Source organism: Phocoena sinus, chromosome 16 (genome assembly GCF_008692025.1).
Source record: "Phocoena sinus isolate mPhoSin1 chromosome 16, mPhoSin1.pri, whole genome shotgun sequence".
In the NCBI taxonomy this organism is placed as follows: Eukaryota; Metazoa; Chordata; class Mammalia; order Artiodactyla; family Phocoenidae; genus Phocoena; species Phocoena sinus.
Window position 1 is genome coordinate 43,894,419 of NC_045778.1, and position 20,982 is coordinate 43,915,400.

Consider the following 20,982-nt stretch of genomic DNA (forward strand, 5'->3'; position numbering starts at 1 on the left):
CATGATTGTATGATTGTATTATTCATACTTCTCTTTAAAATTTAAATACTATTAATGCTATTATTTAAATGGTTGTGTGATGTTCTATTGTATAATATACTATTTTTTTTTTTGTCCAATATCCTGTTGTTGGATAATTAGTCGTTTCCAATTTTTGTTATAACCACCTTTGCTGTCGTGAAACTCCTTGTGCAGATATTATTTGCCACTTGCTATTTTTTTTCCTCAAAGTAAGTACCTAGAGGCAATTGCTGGTTCAAGTTTATGTACTCTTGATATGTTATACTTTTAGAAAATTTGAAATAATACTACCCTTCACTATTATCATAAATAATCCATTTTATTAAATGTTCGACTGTTTCCATTTTCTATAATTACTTAGAAAAAATTTTGTCCCTGGGAATAAAGCCTTTGACCGTACATTGGGGAAATACCGTCATCGGTTAACCTTGTGAATATCAGTGAGCACTCTGTCTCACTTAATTTCATCTCCATTTGAAATAATTGTTCTGTTTGTAAAGTATTAACCCAAAGGCAGATTGTGGCTCTCAGGATGACCCTTGGTTGTGGTTACGTGATCTAGATTGAATTAGTTTAGATTGGTCACCTGCAGCTTTCAAAATATACAATCTAGAGAAACACATAGTTTTGAAACTTAACATTTCTTAAAATAAACATTAGAATTCTTCTTGACATAATAGAGGTTATCAAAGCAAATGATCAATTATAAAAGCTATTTTACTAATAATATATAGAGATTACATCTTAAGACTAAAGCTTGTCTTTAGTTTGCATCATTTGAACATTTTCTGTTCTACAGTATGAACTTCATTTTATATAATTTAATTGTTTTTAAGAGAGTGTATATCAAAGTGTGTTAAACTATAAAGATTTCCAGTTTTATCCTCTAGAGTGAAATATTTCTGCCCTATAATCTTGCAGACAATTAATTCACTGGAAAAATTAATTTCTTTTTATAAGCAAGCTAATTAGCTTTTCCTATCCATGTGACTGAATTTAATGCTTTTGAAATAGGTGTTGGCAGTTATAAAGTTTCATGTTTTTACTGTAGGCACCAGTGGGATTGTGAAAGAGAAAAGAGTTTATAATTGGAGAGATGTAGTATCATATACCTGTTTTACCGGTAGTTTTTTTTTTTTATCATAGAGTTATTAACTGAACTTCTTTGAGTTTCCTCACCTGGCAAATGGAAATAATAATATCTACCTGGTGGGATTGTTATGAATATACTAGCACAGTCTCTGCTACCTGGTAGGCAATGAGGAAATGATCACTGCTCCCCCTTTTGGAAACAGGCAGTCCAATAATTAAAAACATTCATAGAAAAATGATGCTTTTATTTTCTTCTTTTAAATCATCTTTAACTTGAATATTTTTTTACTTTTTAAGTTGGTGGTTGTTGCTTTTGATGATGGTGAGCCTGTGATGTCCAGCAGTGCCACTGTGAAAATTCTTGTCTTACATCCTGGAGAAATCCCACGCTTCACACAAGAGGAATACAGGTATTGATTCCTATCAGGTTTTGTAACATATGAAGGCTTTTATTTTGTTGTTTTTTTTTCTTTTGGTCTCTCAAAATTGATGTGATATGAATTTTCCAGTGAAGCAGGCTTCTAATTCTAGTTTAAGCTTTTTTAAATTAACATAACATTATATTTATTTTAAAAGTTAATATGGTTAAAATGACAATTTAGTGTAAAGTATCAGTTTTAGTAATCCTTTGATGAATAATGGATCCTTTAAAAATACTTAAAGCTAGGTTTGAAAACGACAACATTGTGTTTGGGGGTTTAAATTGCAACTGATTAATGATCTCAGTGGTACGAAGTAGACATTTAGTTTCTTGTTACTGCCAGACACATTATGTCATTTAATTTTGAGGTGTATCTGAAATGATATTTCCTATATAATCAGTGACAGAGAGAGAAAGAGAGAGAGTTTATGTTTATGTGTATAATATATATTATAGCTGTAAAGTTAGTATATATACCATCTTAGGTTAGGCTGTCATAACAAAATTCAAGGACTAAGTGGTTTAAACAACAGACATTTATTTTCTCACAGCTCTGGAGGCTGGAAGTCCAAGATCAGGCTTTCAGCATGGTTGGGTTCTGGTGAGAGGTCTCTTCCTGACTTGCAGACTGCTGCCTTCTCGCTATAACCTGACACAAAGGAAAGTGAAAGAAAGCAAGCTCTCTGGTATCTTTTCTTATAAAGGCATTAATCCCAAGATAAGGGCTCCACTTTTATGACCTCATGTAAACCTAATTACCTCCCAAGGGTCCTATCTCCAAATACCATCCCATTGAGGGTTAGGGCCTCAAAATATGAATTTTAGGGAACACAGTTGGGTCCATAGTGTGTGTGTGTGTATGTTAGAAAGTGAAGAATTTATTGAAAAAATAATGAAACTAAAATCACTATATGTTCATGGTTGCTTCATTATTGGATATAAATGAAAGAATGTTTTATAATGCCCTTCTGCAAATATAGTAGAATTTTCTTTCATGAGTTTTTAATCTCAATTAAGTTAAAACATTATGTACTTTTATTAGTATGTTAGGACCCATTGGAGATAGTTTTCTCACAAACATTTGAGGAGGCTCACTATATACTGTATTTTACTATTTACTTGTTCTGGACATAGCATTAAAAGGCAGCCAGTCATTACACTCCAGAGGCTCACAGCCATGGGTTGGAAACAAAGAACTATGTGAAAAATATAATACACTATAAAAACACAATAATAGAAGCTCAGAGTACTGAGGAAGCATGTCGGAGACACACTTACCTGTGTCTGAACATGATCAGCAAAGTTTTGAGCTGTTTCTTGAAGGAAAAATAGAGTTGAGCCACTCCACAAAAATGTAGAAGAATGCTCCATGCCAAAGAATCAGAATATACAGAAGTATAAATAAGGGATATGGGAGAATGTATTGAATAACAGAATATTTTACTTCCATCTATCTAAAGAAAATTGGAAGTTAAACAATTACATTAATTGAGGCTCAAGAAAAATGAAGATTTCATATAATAGAACATTTTATCATATTCTACAGTTTGGATTTTATTCTTCTCATAATTTCAAAGAACAACCTAAGAATTTTAAGCTGAAGCAGTGACTAAGATACTGAGGGAAGAACTAGCTGATGCATCTGGCAACATCTACCACATTAAACCAACAAGTTTTCACCTTTCATAAAAAGCTATCTTGACAATATTCAAGGACTAAATTAAATTATGCAATATCATTATAAGAAAATGCTATACAACACATATGTAAACCACTGAAATGTAAAATATATTTAAAACAATAAGAATTCTTGGTCAATCTGTGTTAAAGGTCATTTTCTTCCTTATGTCCATTAACTATTTTCTTTCCTTTTGTGTTGACTTGATAATCTGTGGACTCCAATTCTTTGCTGTGGGACATACAGTTTGCTGGATTTTTTTTTTTTTTTTTTTTTTTTGCGGTACGCAGGCCTCTCACTGTTGTGGCCTCTCCCGTTGTGGAGCACAGGCTCCAGACGTGCAGGCTCAGCGGCCATGGCTCACAGGCCCAGCCGCTCCGCGGCATGTGGGATATTCCCAGACCGGGGCACGAACCTGTGTCCCCTGCATCGGCAGGCGGACTCTCAATCACTCCGCCACCAGGGAAGCCCCAGTTTGTCATTTTAAAAACAGTATTTGTGAAGAATAGTTTTGTTCATGTTTGGTATTTTCTTTTTATATGTTCAACCAGTATCTTTGTCAAAATGCCTGCAGTGTTTCAAATTGCTGTGAAAGGCAACACAGTTTCCCTCTGTAAAAGAAAGAGAGAGAGAAACAAGAAGTAAGAGGAGGAGGAAGAGAAGGAGGAGAAAGAAGGAAGAAAGGGAGGAAGGGGGAAAGGTTGTTAACCTCATACGTCCCCTTCCCTCTCTTATTTTTCTTTCAAATTCATTTACTGCCTCAGCTGAATGCATAAAACTTCCAGAGACGCTAAGCAATCTTATTAATGCTTGATTTTCAGGATAATGACTTGTGTTGGAATTAAAGAATGGCAGAATATGCCACCCGAAGATATGTCACTTTGGCATAGGTTTATTTTGAGCTGAAAGCACTTAAAAAAACAGTAGATGTTTCACTCCCCGTTAAAGAAACTCAAGATAATTCTATGCAAACAGACCTTGATAAAATAATTTATATCTTCCTTTAGCCTCATCGCATAGTTTAATTACGTTTCCACTATTGCCTCTCTTTGTTCATCCTAATATAAATGTATGTAGGTTTCACCATTTCTTTGAGTCTTCATTTCTTTATGAGGACTCCCATGCCACATGAAACTTATATGAATGTGTATGCTTTCTCTTGTTAATCTGTTTTATGTTAGCTTAATACTTGGGCTCAGCCTAAAAAACCTAAGAAGCTAGAGATAAAATTTTATCTCCGCTATAGAATTGCTCCTGGTGGAAAAACTTCAACTTCACGTGATCAAATTTCAGGGACTCACAAAATGATAATGCAAGATTTCCAATCTTTGTACGGTATGGGGAGGAGGATGCTTATAGTTTACAAATAGAAAGCAGTAATGCAAGATAGCTAGCATTGCAAGTTGAGGTATATTTGGTTTTTACGTCTTAGGAATGTCTTCATTCCAATATTGACTTTTGAATTCCTTAGGAAAAAATTAGTTTTCAACAAATAACTAAGTATTAAAGAGAGATCCTAAAGATAAAATACTCATTTGTTTTAGAATTTTGAACCTGACCTCCCTCCCCTTGCCCAGTTATTTTTAGAATGGTCAGTCATGAAATCTTTAAACCTCAGGATAATAAGATTAGTTAGGGTAGATTGGGCTGCTGTAAAAAGAATCCCCTAAAGTTCAGTGATAAAAATACATGTGTTTTTGGCTCATGTGAGAGTCTGAAGTGAGTGTTTTAGGCTGGCAGTAGCTCTTCTTCTTACAGTTTCTCCATGTGGTCATTCAGGCACCCAGGCCAAGTTATGGTCTTCCATCTGTAACATTCTGTTTCAAAATAATACCAACTATTGCCATCTCAGTCCATAGAAAGGGAGCAGGGGCAGAAATCCACATCTAGGGATTTCCTAAATTAAGGGAGGTAGGAGTTGCAAACTTCACATCAGCTCACATCCCATCTTGAAAATCCATGCAAATGTTTATGCATAGCCACAAAAGAGTGGAGAAATACTTCTCCTGGCTAGGCAGCTATGTCCTAGTTCTACTTCTATTATTGAGGAAAAAGGGGAAATGGTGTTTGTGGAGAACTAGCACATTTAACATATAATTTTAGACAAATTATAGACTTTAATTGCAGTAAGTCATTTTAAAATCACTTAGTTTCTATTAAGAATATATAATGTTGGGTACATGAACCAATGATGTAATAGTATAGAAACATTTTTATTTTTAAATATGTATTGGTGAAATAGATTACATTCTTCTTAAAATTGTAAAAGAATACTTTTTTAAAATTCAAAGCAAATCTCATATGAACATTTTTGGGTGTTTTAAATTATTCTAAATTATTTAAGCTTATCAAGTATTAATATTATATATTCCAAACCAAACCTTGCTGGACTTAAAGTTAAATTATAATTTACTATTGTTGCTTTACTATTTGGTTACAATTAACTACTTTCTCCATTTTCCTAAGAAGTCTAATTGTCTTCATCACTAAAGTAAAGCAAAAAGAAAATGAAAAAGAAACCATTACGGCAGAGTGTAAATGAGAGTCATGAGCTGTAGACTATCTTTGTGGAGATCATCAAAAAAACTTGAGAGATGGCATTTACTATTTGATGAAACTTTTTCCAATGTACTGGTTTTACCTAGACAGGGAAACAAAATTCATTATTCTTTTTATGGAATTAAAAACATTTACATGTTGAACTACTGGTAATAACTTGGTCGCTGGAGTATAACAATTATGTTTTCTAAAATTATAGAAGTAAAAATAGCAATAAGAAATTCATAAACATCATAGTAAACGGTTTAATATTTACTAAAGGAAAAACCTACTAGATTGACAGCTAAATTTTTTGTTTGTTTTTAAGCTATGTTATTTTTTTTATTTTTTATTGAAGTATAGTTGATTTTAATTGTGTTAGTTTCAGGTGTACAGCAAAGTGATTCAGTTATATAATATATATGTATATATGTGTATATATGTAAATGTATATGTATACATTCTTTTTCAGATTCTTCTCCTTTATGGGTTATTACAAAATATTGAGTATAGTCCCTGTGCTATTCTGTAGATCCTTGTTGGCTATCTATTTTACATATAGTAGTGTGTATATGTTAATCCCAAACTCCTAATTTATCCCTCCCCACCCTTTTCCTCTTTGGTAACCATAAGTTTATTTTCTATGTCTGTGGGTCTGTTTCTGCTCTGTATATAAGTTCATTTGTATCATTTTTTTTTAGATTTCACATATAAGTGATATCATAGGATATTTGTCTTTCTCTGTCTGGCTTACTTCACTTAATATGATAATCTCTAGGTCCCTCCATTTTGCTGCAAATGGCATTATTTCATTCTTTTTTTATGGCTGAGAAATATTCCATTGTATATACGTATACCACATCTTCTTTATCCATTCATCTGTTGGTTGATGGACACTTAGGTTGCTTCCATGTCTTGGCTATTGTAAATAGTGCTGCAATGAACATTGGGGTGCCTGTATCTTTTTGAATTATGGTTTTCTCTGGATATATGCCTAGGAGTGGGATTGTAGTATCATATGGTAGCTTTATTTTTGATGACATATACTTAGTAGGTTAGCTGATTAATGTAAAAGTGGAAATATAACAAAAAGTCAAACTCTTCTTTCACATACTTATGTTATGCCTCTGTTTCCTATTCTTAATTTAAAAGTTCCTTACTTTCTGCTAATGGTTCTTTGAAAAAGAAATAAGGAAGATTCTTCAAAATTATTCAAGGATTTTATAGACCACACTATATTATTGAAATAATTTAACTTATCAAAATTAGAAGAGAAATTTCTCACATTATTTTCTTGTTTATAATTTATAATATGGAGGTAAATTTTATGTGTTGGAAAAAATTTTGATTTTGTCTTTCCTCAAATCCTGTGAACTGAAGTTGTTTCTGGATGGTCTGACTTACATATTTTTTAAGGGTGGGAGGAATCTAAAAATGAGAATGCAATTTGCCCCATACCGATATATGTTTACTTTTATAATGGCCAGATTTACAGTTATTCTTAAGTATGCACTAGATTCTCTTTGGTCCCTCAAGCAGTTGTAATACTTAAAACAGACTCATTCTGTTAATTTCATGACTCTTCAAACCAGTCTTTCTTTGAGTCATTGAATTAGGTTAAATGGAGGATCAAGACATCATCTATTTGTCATTAGATGAACATCTACTTTTTCCAGAAAACAGTGAGTTCTTCTTAAAACTTTTGAAAAGTATGTAACTCTTCAGACTGTATATTTATTTTTATAATTGTAAATAAGCAATCATGTTGTGTGGAAGCATGCATACAATCAGAATTTTCAAAAGTGTAACAAATTTCCATTTTCCTGCATCATTCTTGTTTTATTTGATTCTTTCAGTTTCTCTTTTTGACAAAGATAGACATATCAATAATTTAAGTGTCTTAGAGTCTGCATGCCCCAAGTCATCCTTCTTTATTCTCCCTCTCCTCCCTTTCCTTGAAATAATTTCTTAAAGAATTAATGGCATTTCTTTATCTTTGGTTGTCAAAGCAACACTTCCTTCTTAAAAATCATCTCCAGCTGGCTTCACTTCTTTTTTTTTTCTTTTTTTTGCGATGAATAAGTCCAAGTATTAGACCCTACCTTATACAAATTATCATAAATTTTGAGTTATTACCATTCAGGCAATTAAGAAGTTTCTCTCTATCCATATTCAATCTTATATCTTAATTTAAACCATTTTTCACAATTTGATTTTCATTGGAAGTAGAGAAAAATAGGTAATCTTACTCATAAAATTCTGTTCTCAAAGTCATACCATGTAATGGATGAAATAGACCATAAAGACCATTTATTCAGACTAATAACTTAATACGTGATTTCTCCAATGTCCTTGCCACAAAGTTGACTATGCTTTTTTAAAAACCTTACAGTTGTGAGAAACTCACCCCTTCAATCTTTGGATAGCTGTGAATATTGGGAAATCATTCCTCATGCTTAGTTTATTATTGGTACATTTACTCTTCTAAATTATTTTATATGCATTTTTCTCTGAGCCTTCATCAGTTTTAGCATTTACTCATTTCAAGTAGTGTAAATGTAGGGGAGGAAAAATAACTTTTCTTGTACCCTTCAGATTTATTAACTGAGATCCCTGTCGTAAAAGACAGATTAATAAGAGAAAGACAAACAAGTTTATTAACATGTATCTCTCATGTATACATGAGAGATACACAGGGTGATGAGTGTATCTTTTTCCTAGAAATTTTTTTCCTAGAAATTTTCCTAGAAATTTTTTTCTAAGTGTTGAATATTTTGTATTTAATTTATATCTTTCAAAATACTAATACTCCTTTTGAATTTAATCCCCTAAGGTACTGTATTAGTTCATGTTCATCCTCTGATAATTAGACATCAAGATGAAATTTAACAAGCAAGTATTTTATTAGGGGAAATACCTATGGGAGAGACATGAGGAGAAAGCAGGGTAAGGCTAGGAGAACTTTAAAGCACATGCATTCTGACCCCAAGTGAAGAACAGGGAGAAAAGCTCATATGTAAACATCCTAGCCTACTGTGTCATTTGAGTGACTAATGTGTCATTTCAGTAAGTTTCTGCATGATGACTGGGGAGTCAAACCATGGTCTGATGTCAGAGATATATCCTGTGTTTCCCAGGAAGGGACCTACCTTAGCATCTCCGCTTTTCTTAATCACTCTGAAAGCAGTCCCTAGGAACATGACCTTCATACAAACACAGAAATATACTTCAGAGCACAGCAACTGGAACCTTGGTCAAGCATACTTCCTATAGTTGGAGATCTGAGAGGCACACTCTCATTGCTGCCTCCTGTCTTCATATCGAATAAGAGGTTTTCAGTCAATTATCTACATCGATCTTCTGGAAAATAGTTACACTCTCATAGTCAGAAAATACATTTTATATATCTTTCATTTAATCCAGACAGAAATATCAAAATCCCAATAGTAGTTCAAACACATAATATTACTTGAGAATAGATTGACTCCTGTAGGTCAAGTGAGTTATCATTCAGAAGCATGACATTTGGCTTTCATTTCAAGGTGATGGACTAAGACTTAAACACACTGGGATTCACTAGTCATGAGTTTTAGAGGTAAATACCATGGAAAGGTCAATGTGTTTGGAACAGACCATAGAGTCTAAATGTGAATATTGATTTTGAGTGGGAAATGCAGTATCTTATACAATTTATCAAAAATTTTACTAAAGATAATTATTTACAAATTTTCTAAACAAATATGTTACCAATATAGGATACCTTGGTATTTATTTAAAATGGAAGTGTATCAACATTGATTATTAAACTTTGCATGATTTAATGCCACATTTATATTAATTTTTAAGGATTCATGTATTTTAATATGTAATTCCCATAAACATAGAAACTCAAAATTTATATTTGTATATATAGAAAAGAGAAGGGGCAAATATTTGTAAGGTATTTTTATTACCCTCTGGAACAAGTTGTTATTTTTCTCTTAGAAAGATATCGTAAGTCATTTTCAATTTCTAGTATTACTCAAATTTAATATATCAAATCCAAAATAAGAATAACATACATATACATATTTTGACTTTTTAAAAATTCAGATACACTTGAATGAAGAAAATAATCTTGTCAGTTTTCCTGTTAAAGTAAAAATTTGATACTTTGCTGATTAATGTGTATTAATCTTGTAACAAATTACAATGCAGAAATTTTGTACACTTTATATTCAAAATAAATTTCTCAAATGGTTTTATACTGAAGAATAAAAATAGAGTAGACTTTATAAAGAACTCTAAAAGATAAACGGTCTACCTCCTGATATACAAAAACAGAAAAAGCATAATTTAAAATCCAGAAATCCATTTTTATATACTATGAAAAATGGAAACAATGTTATCACAATGGCCAAGGAAATGATGAGTGAGCAGTTCTAGTTAACATTTCATTATTCAAGAGAATTAAAATTACCTAATGTTGAGGAACATTGCCATTATTCTTATATAAACCATACAAGTTTGGATTCAGGAATTTTGAGAAAAGATTTTTAGTAAGTGCAGTAGTTTAGGAGGAATTATTGGTCTTGCTTTCGAAGAATGAAAAAGAAAAAGAAAGCTATGTGAAAACTAGAAGTATAAAATAAACCCATATGCAGAGAGCATCACTTGATTGCTAAAGTTGTTTTCTATTTTAATTTAGATTTATTGTTCAATGTAAGATCTGACTTTACTTGAAGTTAACCTTTCCTGTCTTTTTTTGGCACTACTAAAATATTGCCTCAAAAATAATAGATTTTGCCTCTTTCACTATTGAGTGACTCTGACAATCCTTCATTTCAGCTTTCATAGGCTTTCTCTGTATCCACATGGAATTTAATTTCTCCTTCACATGTTCAAGGTTATGTATAGTTTTTGACATTTGCTCACAGAGCAGAGTGAAGCAAGTCTTCCAACAACAAAGGACTCAGGTTCTAACAGTTCATTTTAAATCCACTGTTTAGAATTTAAAACAAATTTTTCCATACAAAGAGTTACTATAGATTCTGTTCTTTCATTGCATTCTCTCTATGAGAAATTTTGGTTCAAGTACAACATATAGTACATTACTTTTATTTTGTTAATAGTTAATGTAAACTTTTTTTTTTGAGGAAAAATAACTTAATAGTGTCCTAAGGTTTAAATCCTGGCTGCACCTTTTATCAGCTGTTGCTTGAATTTGGGCAAGTTACGTAAGCTCCCTGAGGCCAACTTCCCTAGGGATCTGATACTTACTTTATATACAAGAGAAAGTACTTTGTAAAGTGCTAGGCACAGAAAACATGCTTAAGAAAGTAGTTGTGATATTCTTATTTAATAGGCTTATGCCAGGTGTTGGTCATGCAAAGATTTTTTTTAAATGTAGTTTTTGTTTTCAAGGAGTTTAGACAGAGGAAGGAAAGAAGCAATCCTAATTGCCTGACTTCTGGCTGCCCCCATGTGATGAGATGAAAAGCCTCTGTTTCTGTGTTTGGAAGAATAGCACACATTTACCATATTTTCAAAACAAGAGAAGTGGGAATAAATAATTGCCTAAAAGCAAATAAAGATATGAGGAAGAAAAAGTAGATACTAAGCAAAACAAAATGTCACAGGTTAATTTCTCTACCCTCATTGGTTAAGAGATCTTCAGCAGTTTTTGATTTTAAAATATTCTAGGGAAATATCACTCTAGTTGCAAGGTGGGGAATGAATTTCTATGAAATTTGAATGTTAGTTTAAATAATAATGCCTTGAATATATATGTGATGGTTAAAGATATATGGTTATAATTACCAAATGTGGATTGTTATTCTTTATATCATCTTCTAATCATCTTCATAAACAAAATAGCTCCTTCAATGATAGTCATGTAGAGGGATATTCCCACACTTAAGAGTCAAGTTCCTGATGTCCAGGATGAACAGGGCCCCTTACAGAATTGTTTGTGAAGCGTATTTCTATCTCACTGATGCTATATTTTACTTGTCTTTTTACCAAAGTTCTCAGAATGTTCTGTGAGCAGTGAATTTCAGTTCAGGGTAGGATGAAAAAGATGGAGCAGGAAAACTAGTTATTTTTCCTTAAATTTTACTAATTCATCCAGCATCTTTGTCCACTAATTTATTTAACAATTAAAAAAAATACAGGCACAGGGCTTCCCTGGTGGCGCAGTGGTTAAGAATCTGCCTGCCAATGCAGGGGACACGGGTTTGAGCCCTGGTCCAGGACGATCCCACATGCTGCAGAGCAACTAAGCCTGTGAGTCACAGCTACTGAGCCTTCGTGCTGCAACTATTGAGCCTGTGTGCTGCAACTACTGAGCCCGCGTGCCTAGAGCCCGTGCTCCACAACAAGAGAAACCACTGCAAAGAGAAGCCTGCACACCTCAATGAAGAGTAGCCCCCGTTCGCCGCAACAAAGACCCAACACAGCCAAAAATAAATATAAATTAATTTTAAAATATATATATAGGCACAATGCTATGTACAGAGTATAAAATAGAGCAGTTAATAGGGAACACATGGTCTCTCTAAAGTGTTTAATTCATAAGAGAAGACAAACATTGAAAATGTTTACAAATGAGGTAAAATGGCTGCTATATTCAAGTGGCATTAGTTCCTTTCCTCATCCTGTCAATGAATATTTATTGAATACATAACTGCACTAGAAATAATAGCACTGAACAAAATATACATGGTTCCTACCCTCAGAGATCTTATAATATATGTAGTAGATAGAAATTAATCAAATGATCATAAGAAACAGATTATAATTACAAACTTATGTGATATCGAAGAAAGGAAAAGAAAAGAAAAAAAAAGTGCTTTATGAGCACTTATAACAAAGCACACAACAGCAGCAGTGGGGGATATTAAAGCAAATTTGAGAAAAACAGGAGTTGAGATGTCAATAAGTAGTAATTAGACTTGTAGGTGAAGGAATATAGTGGACTCAGGAATTGGAAGGAAATTGCATAAAAATCCTAAATTGGAAAGGAGAAGACACATTCCAAGATTTAAAGAAAGGTTGAGGAAGAGAGAATGAACGTAAACTACTGTAAGATGAGGCAGAAATTTGGGGCATATTAGAGATTTGAGTTTTATTCTTTGAGCACTGGGAAGCCATTGAAATATGGTAAGCATGTAGTGGGCTAAGAAAGCTCAGATCGATAGTGATGTAAGTACATGTGAACTTTAAAAAGATGACAGACCACTCTGTGGAAGTCAGACAGGAAAGTAGTCAAAATGGATGAATATGGACTGGTCAAAAAAAACTATAGTATTTGAAGCAAAGAACAATGACAGCTGGCCTAGAGTAGGATGTTGGCGAAGGAAAATTGATGAGACCTAAAAGAAAATCTCCTAGACAAAGCAATGTTAAAGTGGAAACCTAAAGAAGTGCCCTAAAGAACTTGTCAGGGGAAGATTGTGCTAGGAAGAGAGAGCAGCATATATAATGACCCAGAGAGAGGAGAATTGTAAAATGTTCTAAGAATTCAAAGCCTAGTATAGACCACAGAAATCTCTGGGAGAGAGTAGTTGGTGATGAGAAGGGAGACATAAGTAGAGTCAGATTTTGAGGGTATTTATGAGCCATATTAAAGGCATTGTTCATTTTCAAGGAGAAATTTGAGGACACTGAACGAATTATCTCTAATTTTAATCCATCACACCATGCCAGTATTCTCCTATCTTCCTCAGCAAAAAGTGGAAGAACAGTTAAGATTAGAAGAGTAAAATATTTTATGCAAATATTTAATGAGGTAAATGCCACATTTTGAATGATGATATAAAAACAGTAGCATTTTAAAAAATATATTCAAAATGTCACACATTATTTCTAATTTTATAACATTTACATCTCAAACTAAAAAATTATTCCAGGATTAAGAGGTTTTACATGAATATTTTATTTCTTTATTTTCATTTCTCAGTGTATCAAGTAGGTATTATAGAAAAAAAGAGGGAAAAATCAAATTGCCAATCAGACATAGTAAGCATAATGAATCTGTTTTTGGTAAATGGACATTTAAAATCTTTATCTAATGGATTCTAAATAATAAATTACCATATTTAAAGGGAAATGTTGATAAACATTTATTAAACAACCTCTTGTTTGTTAAAACAACCTCTCAGGCTTTTCAAAGTTTAATAACTAGGGATGCTGTATGGATAAAAGAACTGGGTAGGGGATATCTAGCTATAAATTTTTTTCCATTTTTTTTTTTTTTTTTTTTGCTGTATGCGGGCCTCTCACTGTTGTGGCCTTTCCCGTTGCGGAGCACAGGCTCCGGACGCGCAGGCTCAGCGGCCATGGCTCACAGGCCCAGCCGCTCCGCGGCATGTGGGGTGTTTCCAGACCAGGGCATGAACCTGCGTCCCCTGCATCGGCCAGCGGACTCTCAACCACTGTGCCACCAGGGAAGCCCATTTCCAATTTTATTGACATATAATTGACATGTACTATTGTATTCATTTAAAGTGCACAACATAATAACTTTATATATGCATGTATTACAAAATAACTACTACAATAAGTTTAGTTAACATTCATCACCTCATATAGTTACAATTTTTTTTCTTATGATGAGGACTTTTAAGATCTACTCTTTTAGCAACTTTCAAACATACAGTATAGTATTTTTCACTGTAGTTGCCATGCTGTACCTTCATTCCCAGAACTTACTTGTCTTATAACTGGAAGCTTGTACCTTTTGACCACCTTCACCCAGTTCCCTCACCCCCCACCTCCCACTTCTGGCAGCCACCAATCTGTTCCCTGTTTCTGTGAGTTTTTTTTTTTTTTAAGTTTCCACATATAAGTGAGATCATACAGTATTTGTCTTTTTCTGATTTACTCCACTTAGCATAATGCCCTCAGGGTCCATCCATGTTGTCACAAATGGCAGGATCCCCTTCTTTTTCATGACTGAGTAATACTTCACATATTTACATATATATATAAAATATATATCATAATAAAAACTAAATCTAGAATTAATGTATTGATTACTTCTTTAGCAAAAACTTGAAAATGAAATACCCCCACTTCCTAAAATAATGTTGAATTTATCTGTCTTAAGGTATTGAATACTTAATCTATCTTAAGATATATATCCTCCTACCTAGATAGCATGATTGTAAATATTTACTGTCTTTCTAGGGTATGAATAACACTTAATGAAAAATGATTTATCCCTTTTTTTCTTAGAAATTCTAGCAGAATTTGAACATCTATTTTTATTATGCTATTTTTGAGGTAGTACATTCATTCAACTGTTAAAAGTAGAATTGAATTGAAATAGTAAATGCTCTACCAGAGTATCTGTTTATCTTTTTTGATGTTATGTGTATGACTACACTAATATATTTCAAGATTCTATGGTGATTCATTAGGTAAGAAATAGTTTCTTACCTAATGGCATAGAGTCTAGTGGAATCAATAGAAAACAACAAATAAAAGCATTAGAGAGCCTGTTTCAGAAGATTACTGTCATGCCCTTCAAAAAGTCCAAATGTACAGATTCATCTATAAAGGAGAAAATAAACACTCCTTTTTTTTAAACATCTTTATTGAGGTATAATTGCTTTACATGGTTGTGTTAGTTGCTGCTGTATAACAAAGCGAATCAGTTATATGTATACATATATCCCCACATCTCCTTCCCTCTTGCGTCCCCCTCCCACCCTCCCTATCCCACCCCTCTAGGTGGTCACAAAACACCAAGCTGATAAATAAGCCAAAATACAAAACTGTTTTCTCAGAGGTTGCTACTTAACGACCTACATCGTAGCCTATTTTTAGTAAGTAAATCAATTAGCCAGAAATGAATATGCCTGGTCTAGTTATTCATCAGACCATGCAGCCCGCTGATTCCACTTACAGATACTTTGTTGGTATTTGGGGAATATAAAATATAAATGATGCATGCCATGTTTACTACTGAACTTTTAACCAGATATCTGGTATTAATGTATTTACTACATTTTACTGTAACTGTTTACACAACTATCTGGTTTGCTTGTGAAGCTATAAACTCCATGACTGCACAATTCACTTCCTCTATCCTGTCTTTGTGTCTTTACTACCTAGTGGATGTCAGGCACATGGTATATGTTCAGTAAATATTTTTTGAATGAATGAGTAAACTCCTATGCATAAAATAGTTACATTTTAAGTGATTTTGTTGTTGTTTAAGTTTCAGAGCCAGCCTATACCAATCCCACCCCACAGTAGTTGTTTTTGAATGAAACCCCAAAAAGTCTATGAATTTAAATCTGTAAAGACAGTAAAAAGAAAAATATTATCCCCATTTCAGATATAAAATTGATGTGATTGAGAACTGAAAAGGGAAAATCAGAGTGCATAAAACATAGTCTATAATATTAGCCAAGATAGATATTAATAAGTATTCCAGTTTTATTTTTATTGTGTCTACTGTCTATGAGACAAAGCTACACATCATTATAATATTTAAGCTAAACTTCCAGAAGCGTAGCTTATAAAGTGATATATTAACAATGGCTATAATTTATGGAGTACCTACCACATGCTAGGTGTAAGGAAAACTTTTTGTATGCATTATATCCTTTAGTGAACTCAACAATCTTCTGATCTAGTTAATGTCCCCATTTTACAAATAAAGAAATAAGGTCAGGGAAACTAAGAATTTTCCCAAGGTCACATAGCTAGTAAATATGAGAGCCATAATTCAAACTCAGAGCTATTAGAATCTGAGAAGAGTGTTCTTAGCTTAATTCTAGTCTGTGAAAGGACATTCACTGCTGTAGAGTAAGCACTAAAGGTTGGTGAGTAGAGTGAGGGAAGCAAAGGACAGAGGAAGGCAGCAAGGAGAAAGTCCATTATTCCCCAAAGACATGATTTCAAACCACTCCTATCTGAATCACCTGGGGACCTTTTATAAATGATAGTCCTGGATCTGACTGTATGGACCTACTAAATGGGAATCTTTAAGCATGATGCAAAAGTCTGAAACTTTAATAAGTTATTCAGTTAATTTTTACAGTTTAAAGTTTTAGAGCCAATGACTAAGAAAGATTAAACTCTGTTAATTCAAACAGTAAATCAGTCAGTCAATCAATCAAACAAACAGACTGCAGATTTAGCTTTCAAGTAGTTTTCTGAACTTGAGAAAGTGCTTACTACTCAGGACCTCAGTTTTCTTGTCTTCCAGACGGGGTCACTTCATGGATCTGAATAGAAGCAAAACTCTTAACAATAGTAAGTTCACTTCAGAAAAGATGTAAAAAGCAGTGTCTAACCATTGGTCTTTCATTCATTTTCTTATCTACAATCCATCCTAAGAACTGTAGGAAAGCTGGCGTCTCTCTCCTGATTCATGTCTTCTTTAGACTGTTTTTCTCAGTTAAATATGTCAAATTAGATCACCCGGATGCAATTACTCCAAGGTTACAAATAACAGGAGTTCCAGTGGGTGTTTTTTTTTCCTTCCCATTTTCATTAAATTCCCTCATAGTAGATATAAAATCAGTTCCTTAATTGGCACTGATTTGCAAATATATTGAATTCAAACATGTCAAAATAAATTAATTTGTCTCTCAGTAGAAAGAAAGCAATACAGCCAGATTGAATCCCAGTGAAATTTTTTTTTTTTTTTTTTAAACATCTTTATTGGGGTATAATTGCTTTACAATGGTGTGTTAGTTTCTGATTTACAACAAAGTGAATCAGCTATACATATACATATGTTCCCATATGTCTTCCCTCTTGCGTCTCCCTCCCTCCCACTCTCCCCATCCCACCCTTCCAGGCTGTCACAAAGCACCGAGCTAATATCCCTGTGCCTTGCGGCTGCTTCCCCCCAGCTATCTACCTTACTACGTTTGTTAGTGTGTATATGTCCATGACTCTCTCTCGCCCTGTCAAAACTCACCCTTCCCCCTCCCCATATCCTTAAGTCCGTTCTCCAGTAGGTCTGCGTCTTTATTCCTATCTTACCCCTAGGTTCTTCATGACATTTTTTTCCCTTAAATTCCATATATATGTGTTAGCATACGGTATTTGTCTTTTTCTTTCTGACTTACTTCACTCTGTATGACAGATTCTAGGTCTATCCATCTCATTACAAACAGCTCAATTTCATTTCTTTTTAAGGCTGAGTAATATTCCATTGTGTATATGTGCCACATCTTCTTTATCCATTCATCCGATGATGGGCGCTTAGGTTGTTTCCATGTCCTGGCTATTGTAAATAGAGCTGCAATGAACATTTTGGTACATGACTCTCTTTGAATTTTGGTTTTCTCAGGGTATATGCAAAGTAGTGGGATTGCTGGGTCATATGGTAATTCTATTTGTAGTTTTTTAAGGAACCTCCATACTGTACTCCACAGTGGCTGAACCAATTCACATTCCCACCAGCAGTGCAAGAGTGTCCCCTTTTCTCCACACCCTCTCCAGCATTTATTGTTTCTTGATTTTTTGATGATGGCCATTCTGACTGGTGTGAGATGATATCTCATTGTAGTTTTGATTTGCATTTCTCTAATGATTAATGATGTTGAGCATTCTTTCATGTGTTTGTTGGCATTCTGTATATCTTCTTTGGAGAAATGTCTATTTAGGTCTTCTGCCCATTTTTGGATGGGGTTGTTTGTTTTTTTGTTATTGAGCTGCATGAGCTGCTTGTAAATTTTGGAGATTAATCCTTTGTCAGTTGCTTCATTTGCAAATGTTTTCTCCCATTCTGAGGGTTGTCTTATGGTCTTGGTTATGGTTTCCTTTGCTGTGCAAAAGCTTTGAAGTTTCATTAGGTCCCATTTGTTTATTTTTGTTTTTATTTCCATTACTCTAGGAGGTGGGTCAGAAAGGATCTTGCTGTGATTTATGTCATAGAGTGTTCTTCCTATGTTTTCTTCTAAGAGTTTGATAGTTTCTGGCCTTACATTTAGGTCTTTAATCCATTTTGAGCTTATTTTTGTGTATGGTGTTAGGGAGTGATCTAATCTCATACTTTTACATGTACCTGTCCAGTTTTCCCAGCACCATTTATTGAAGAGGCTGTCCTTTCTCCACTGTACATTCCTGCCTCCTTTATCAAAGATAAGGTGTCCATATGTGCGTGGGTTTATCTCTGGGCTTTCTATCCTGTTCCACTGATCTATCTTTCTGTTTTTGTGCCAGTACCATACTGTCTTGATTACTGTTGCTTTGTAATATAGTCTGAAGTCAGGGAGCCTGATTCCTCCAGCTCCTTTTTTCGTTCTCAAGATTGCTTTGGCTATTCGGGGTCTTTTGTGTTTCCATACAAATTGCGAAATTTTTTGTTCTAGTTCTGTGAAAAATGCCAGTGGTAGTTTGATAGGGATTGCATTGAATCTGTAGATTGCTTTGGGTAGTAGAGTCATTTTCACAATGTTGATTCTTCCCATCCAAGAACATGGTATATCTCTCCATCTATTTGTATCATCTTTAATTTCTTTCATCAGTGTCTTATAATTTTCTGCATACAGGTCTTTCGTATCCTTAGGTAGGTTTATTCCTAGATATTTTATTCTTTTTGTTGCAATGGTAAATGGGAGTGTTTTCTTGATTTCACTTTCAGATTTTTCATCATTAGTATATAGGAATGCCAGAGATTTCTGTGCATTAATTTTGTATCCTGCTACTTTACCAAATTCATTGATTAGCTCTAGTAGTTTTCTGGTAGCATCTTTAGGATTCTCTATGTATAGTATCATGTCATCTGCAAACAGTGACAGCTTTACTTCTTCTTTTCCGATTTGGATTCCTTTTATTTCCTTTTCTTCTCTGATTGCTGTGGCTAAAACTTCCAAAACTATGTTGAATAAGAGTGGTGAGAGTGGGCAACCTTGTCTTGTTCCTGATTTTAGTGGAAATGCTTTCAGTTTTTCACCATTGAGGATGATGTTTGCTGTGGGCTTGTCATATATGGCTTTTATTATGTTTAGGAAAGTTCCCTCTATGCCTACTTTCTGCAGGGTTTTTATCATAAATGGGTGTTGAATTTTGTCGAAAGCTTTCTCTGCATCTATTGAGATGATCATATGGTTTTTCTCCTTCAATTTGTTAATATAGTTTATCACATTGATAGATTTGCGTATATTGAAGAATCCTTGCATTCCTGGAATAAACCCCACTTGATCATGGTGTATGACCCTTTTAATGTGCTGTTGGATTCTGTTTGCTAGTATTTTGTTGAGGATTTTTGCATCTATGTTCATCAGTGATATTGGCCTGTAGTTTTCTTTCTTTGTGACATCCTTGTCTGGTTTTGGTATCAAGGTGATGGTGGCTTCGTAGAAGGAATTTGGGAGTGTTCCTCCCTCTGCTATATTTTGGAAGAGTTTGAGAAGGATAGGTGTTAGCTCTTCTCTAAACGTTTGATAGAATTCACCTGTGAAGCCATCTGGTCCTGGGCTTTTGTTTGTTGGAAGGTTTTTAATCACAGTTTCAATTTCAGTGCTTGTGATTGGTCTGTTCATATTTTCTATTTCTTCCTGATTCAGTCTTGGCAGGTTGTGCATTTCTAAGAATTTGTCCATTTCTTCCAGATTGTCCATTTTATTGGCATAGAGTTGCTTGTAGTAATCTCTCATGATTTTTTTTATTTCTGCAGTGTCAGTTGTTACTTCTCCTTTTTCATTTCTAATTCTATTGATTTGAGTCTTCTCCCTTTTTTTCTTGATGAGTCTGGCTAGTGGTTTATCTATTTTGTTTATCTTCTCAAAGAACCAGCTTTTAGTTTTATTGATCTTTGCTATTGTTTCCTTCATTTCTTTTTCATTTATTTCTGATCTGATTTTTATGATTTCTTTCCTTCTGCTAGCTTTGGGGTTTTTTTGTTCTTCTTTCTCTAATTGCTTGAGGTGCAAGGTTAGGTTGTTTATTCGAGATGTTTCCTGCTTCTTAAGGTGGGCTTGTATTGCTATAAACTTCCCCCTTAGAACTGCTTTTGCTGCATCCCATAGGTTTTGGGTCGTTGTGTCTCCATTGTCATTTGTTTCTAGGTATTTTTTTATTTCCTCTTTGATTTCTTCAGTGATCACTTCATTATTAAGTAGTGTATTGTTTAGCCTCCATGTGTTTGTATTTTTTACAGATCTTTTCCTGTAATTGATATCTAGTCTCATGGCGTTGTGGTCGGAAAAGATACTTGATACAATTTCAGTTTTCTTGATTTGTGACCCAAGATATCATCTATCCTGGAGAATGTTCCATGAGC

General features: G+C 33.8%; 1 protein-coding gene across 1 annotated transcript in view; it reads left to right on the plus strand.

Moving 5' to 3' along the window:
* Positions 1-20,982, plus strand: part of PCDH15 (protocadherin related 15) — a 743,572-nt gene that overhangs the window by 610,170 nt on the left and 112,420 nt on the right. The window contains 1 exon segment of the mRNA XM_032608284.1: positions 1,411-1,523. Coding sequence (XP_032464175.1) covers positions 1,411-1,523 — 113 coding nt within the window.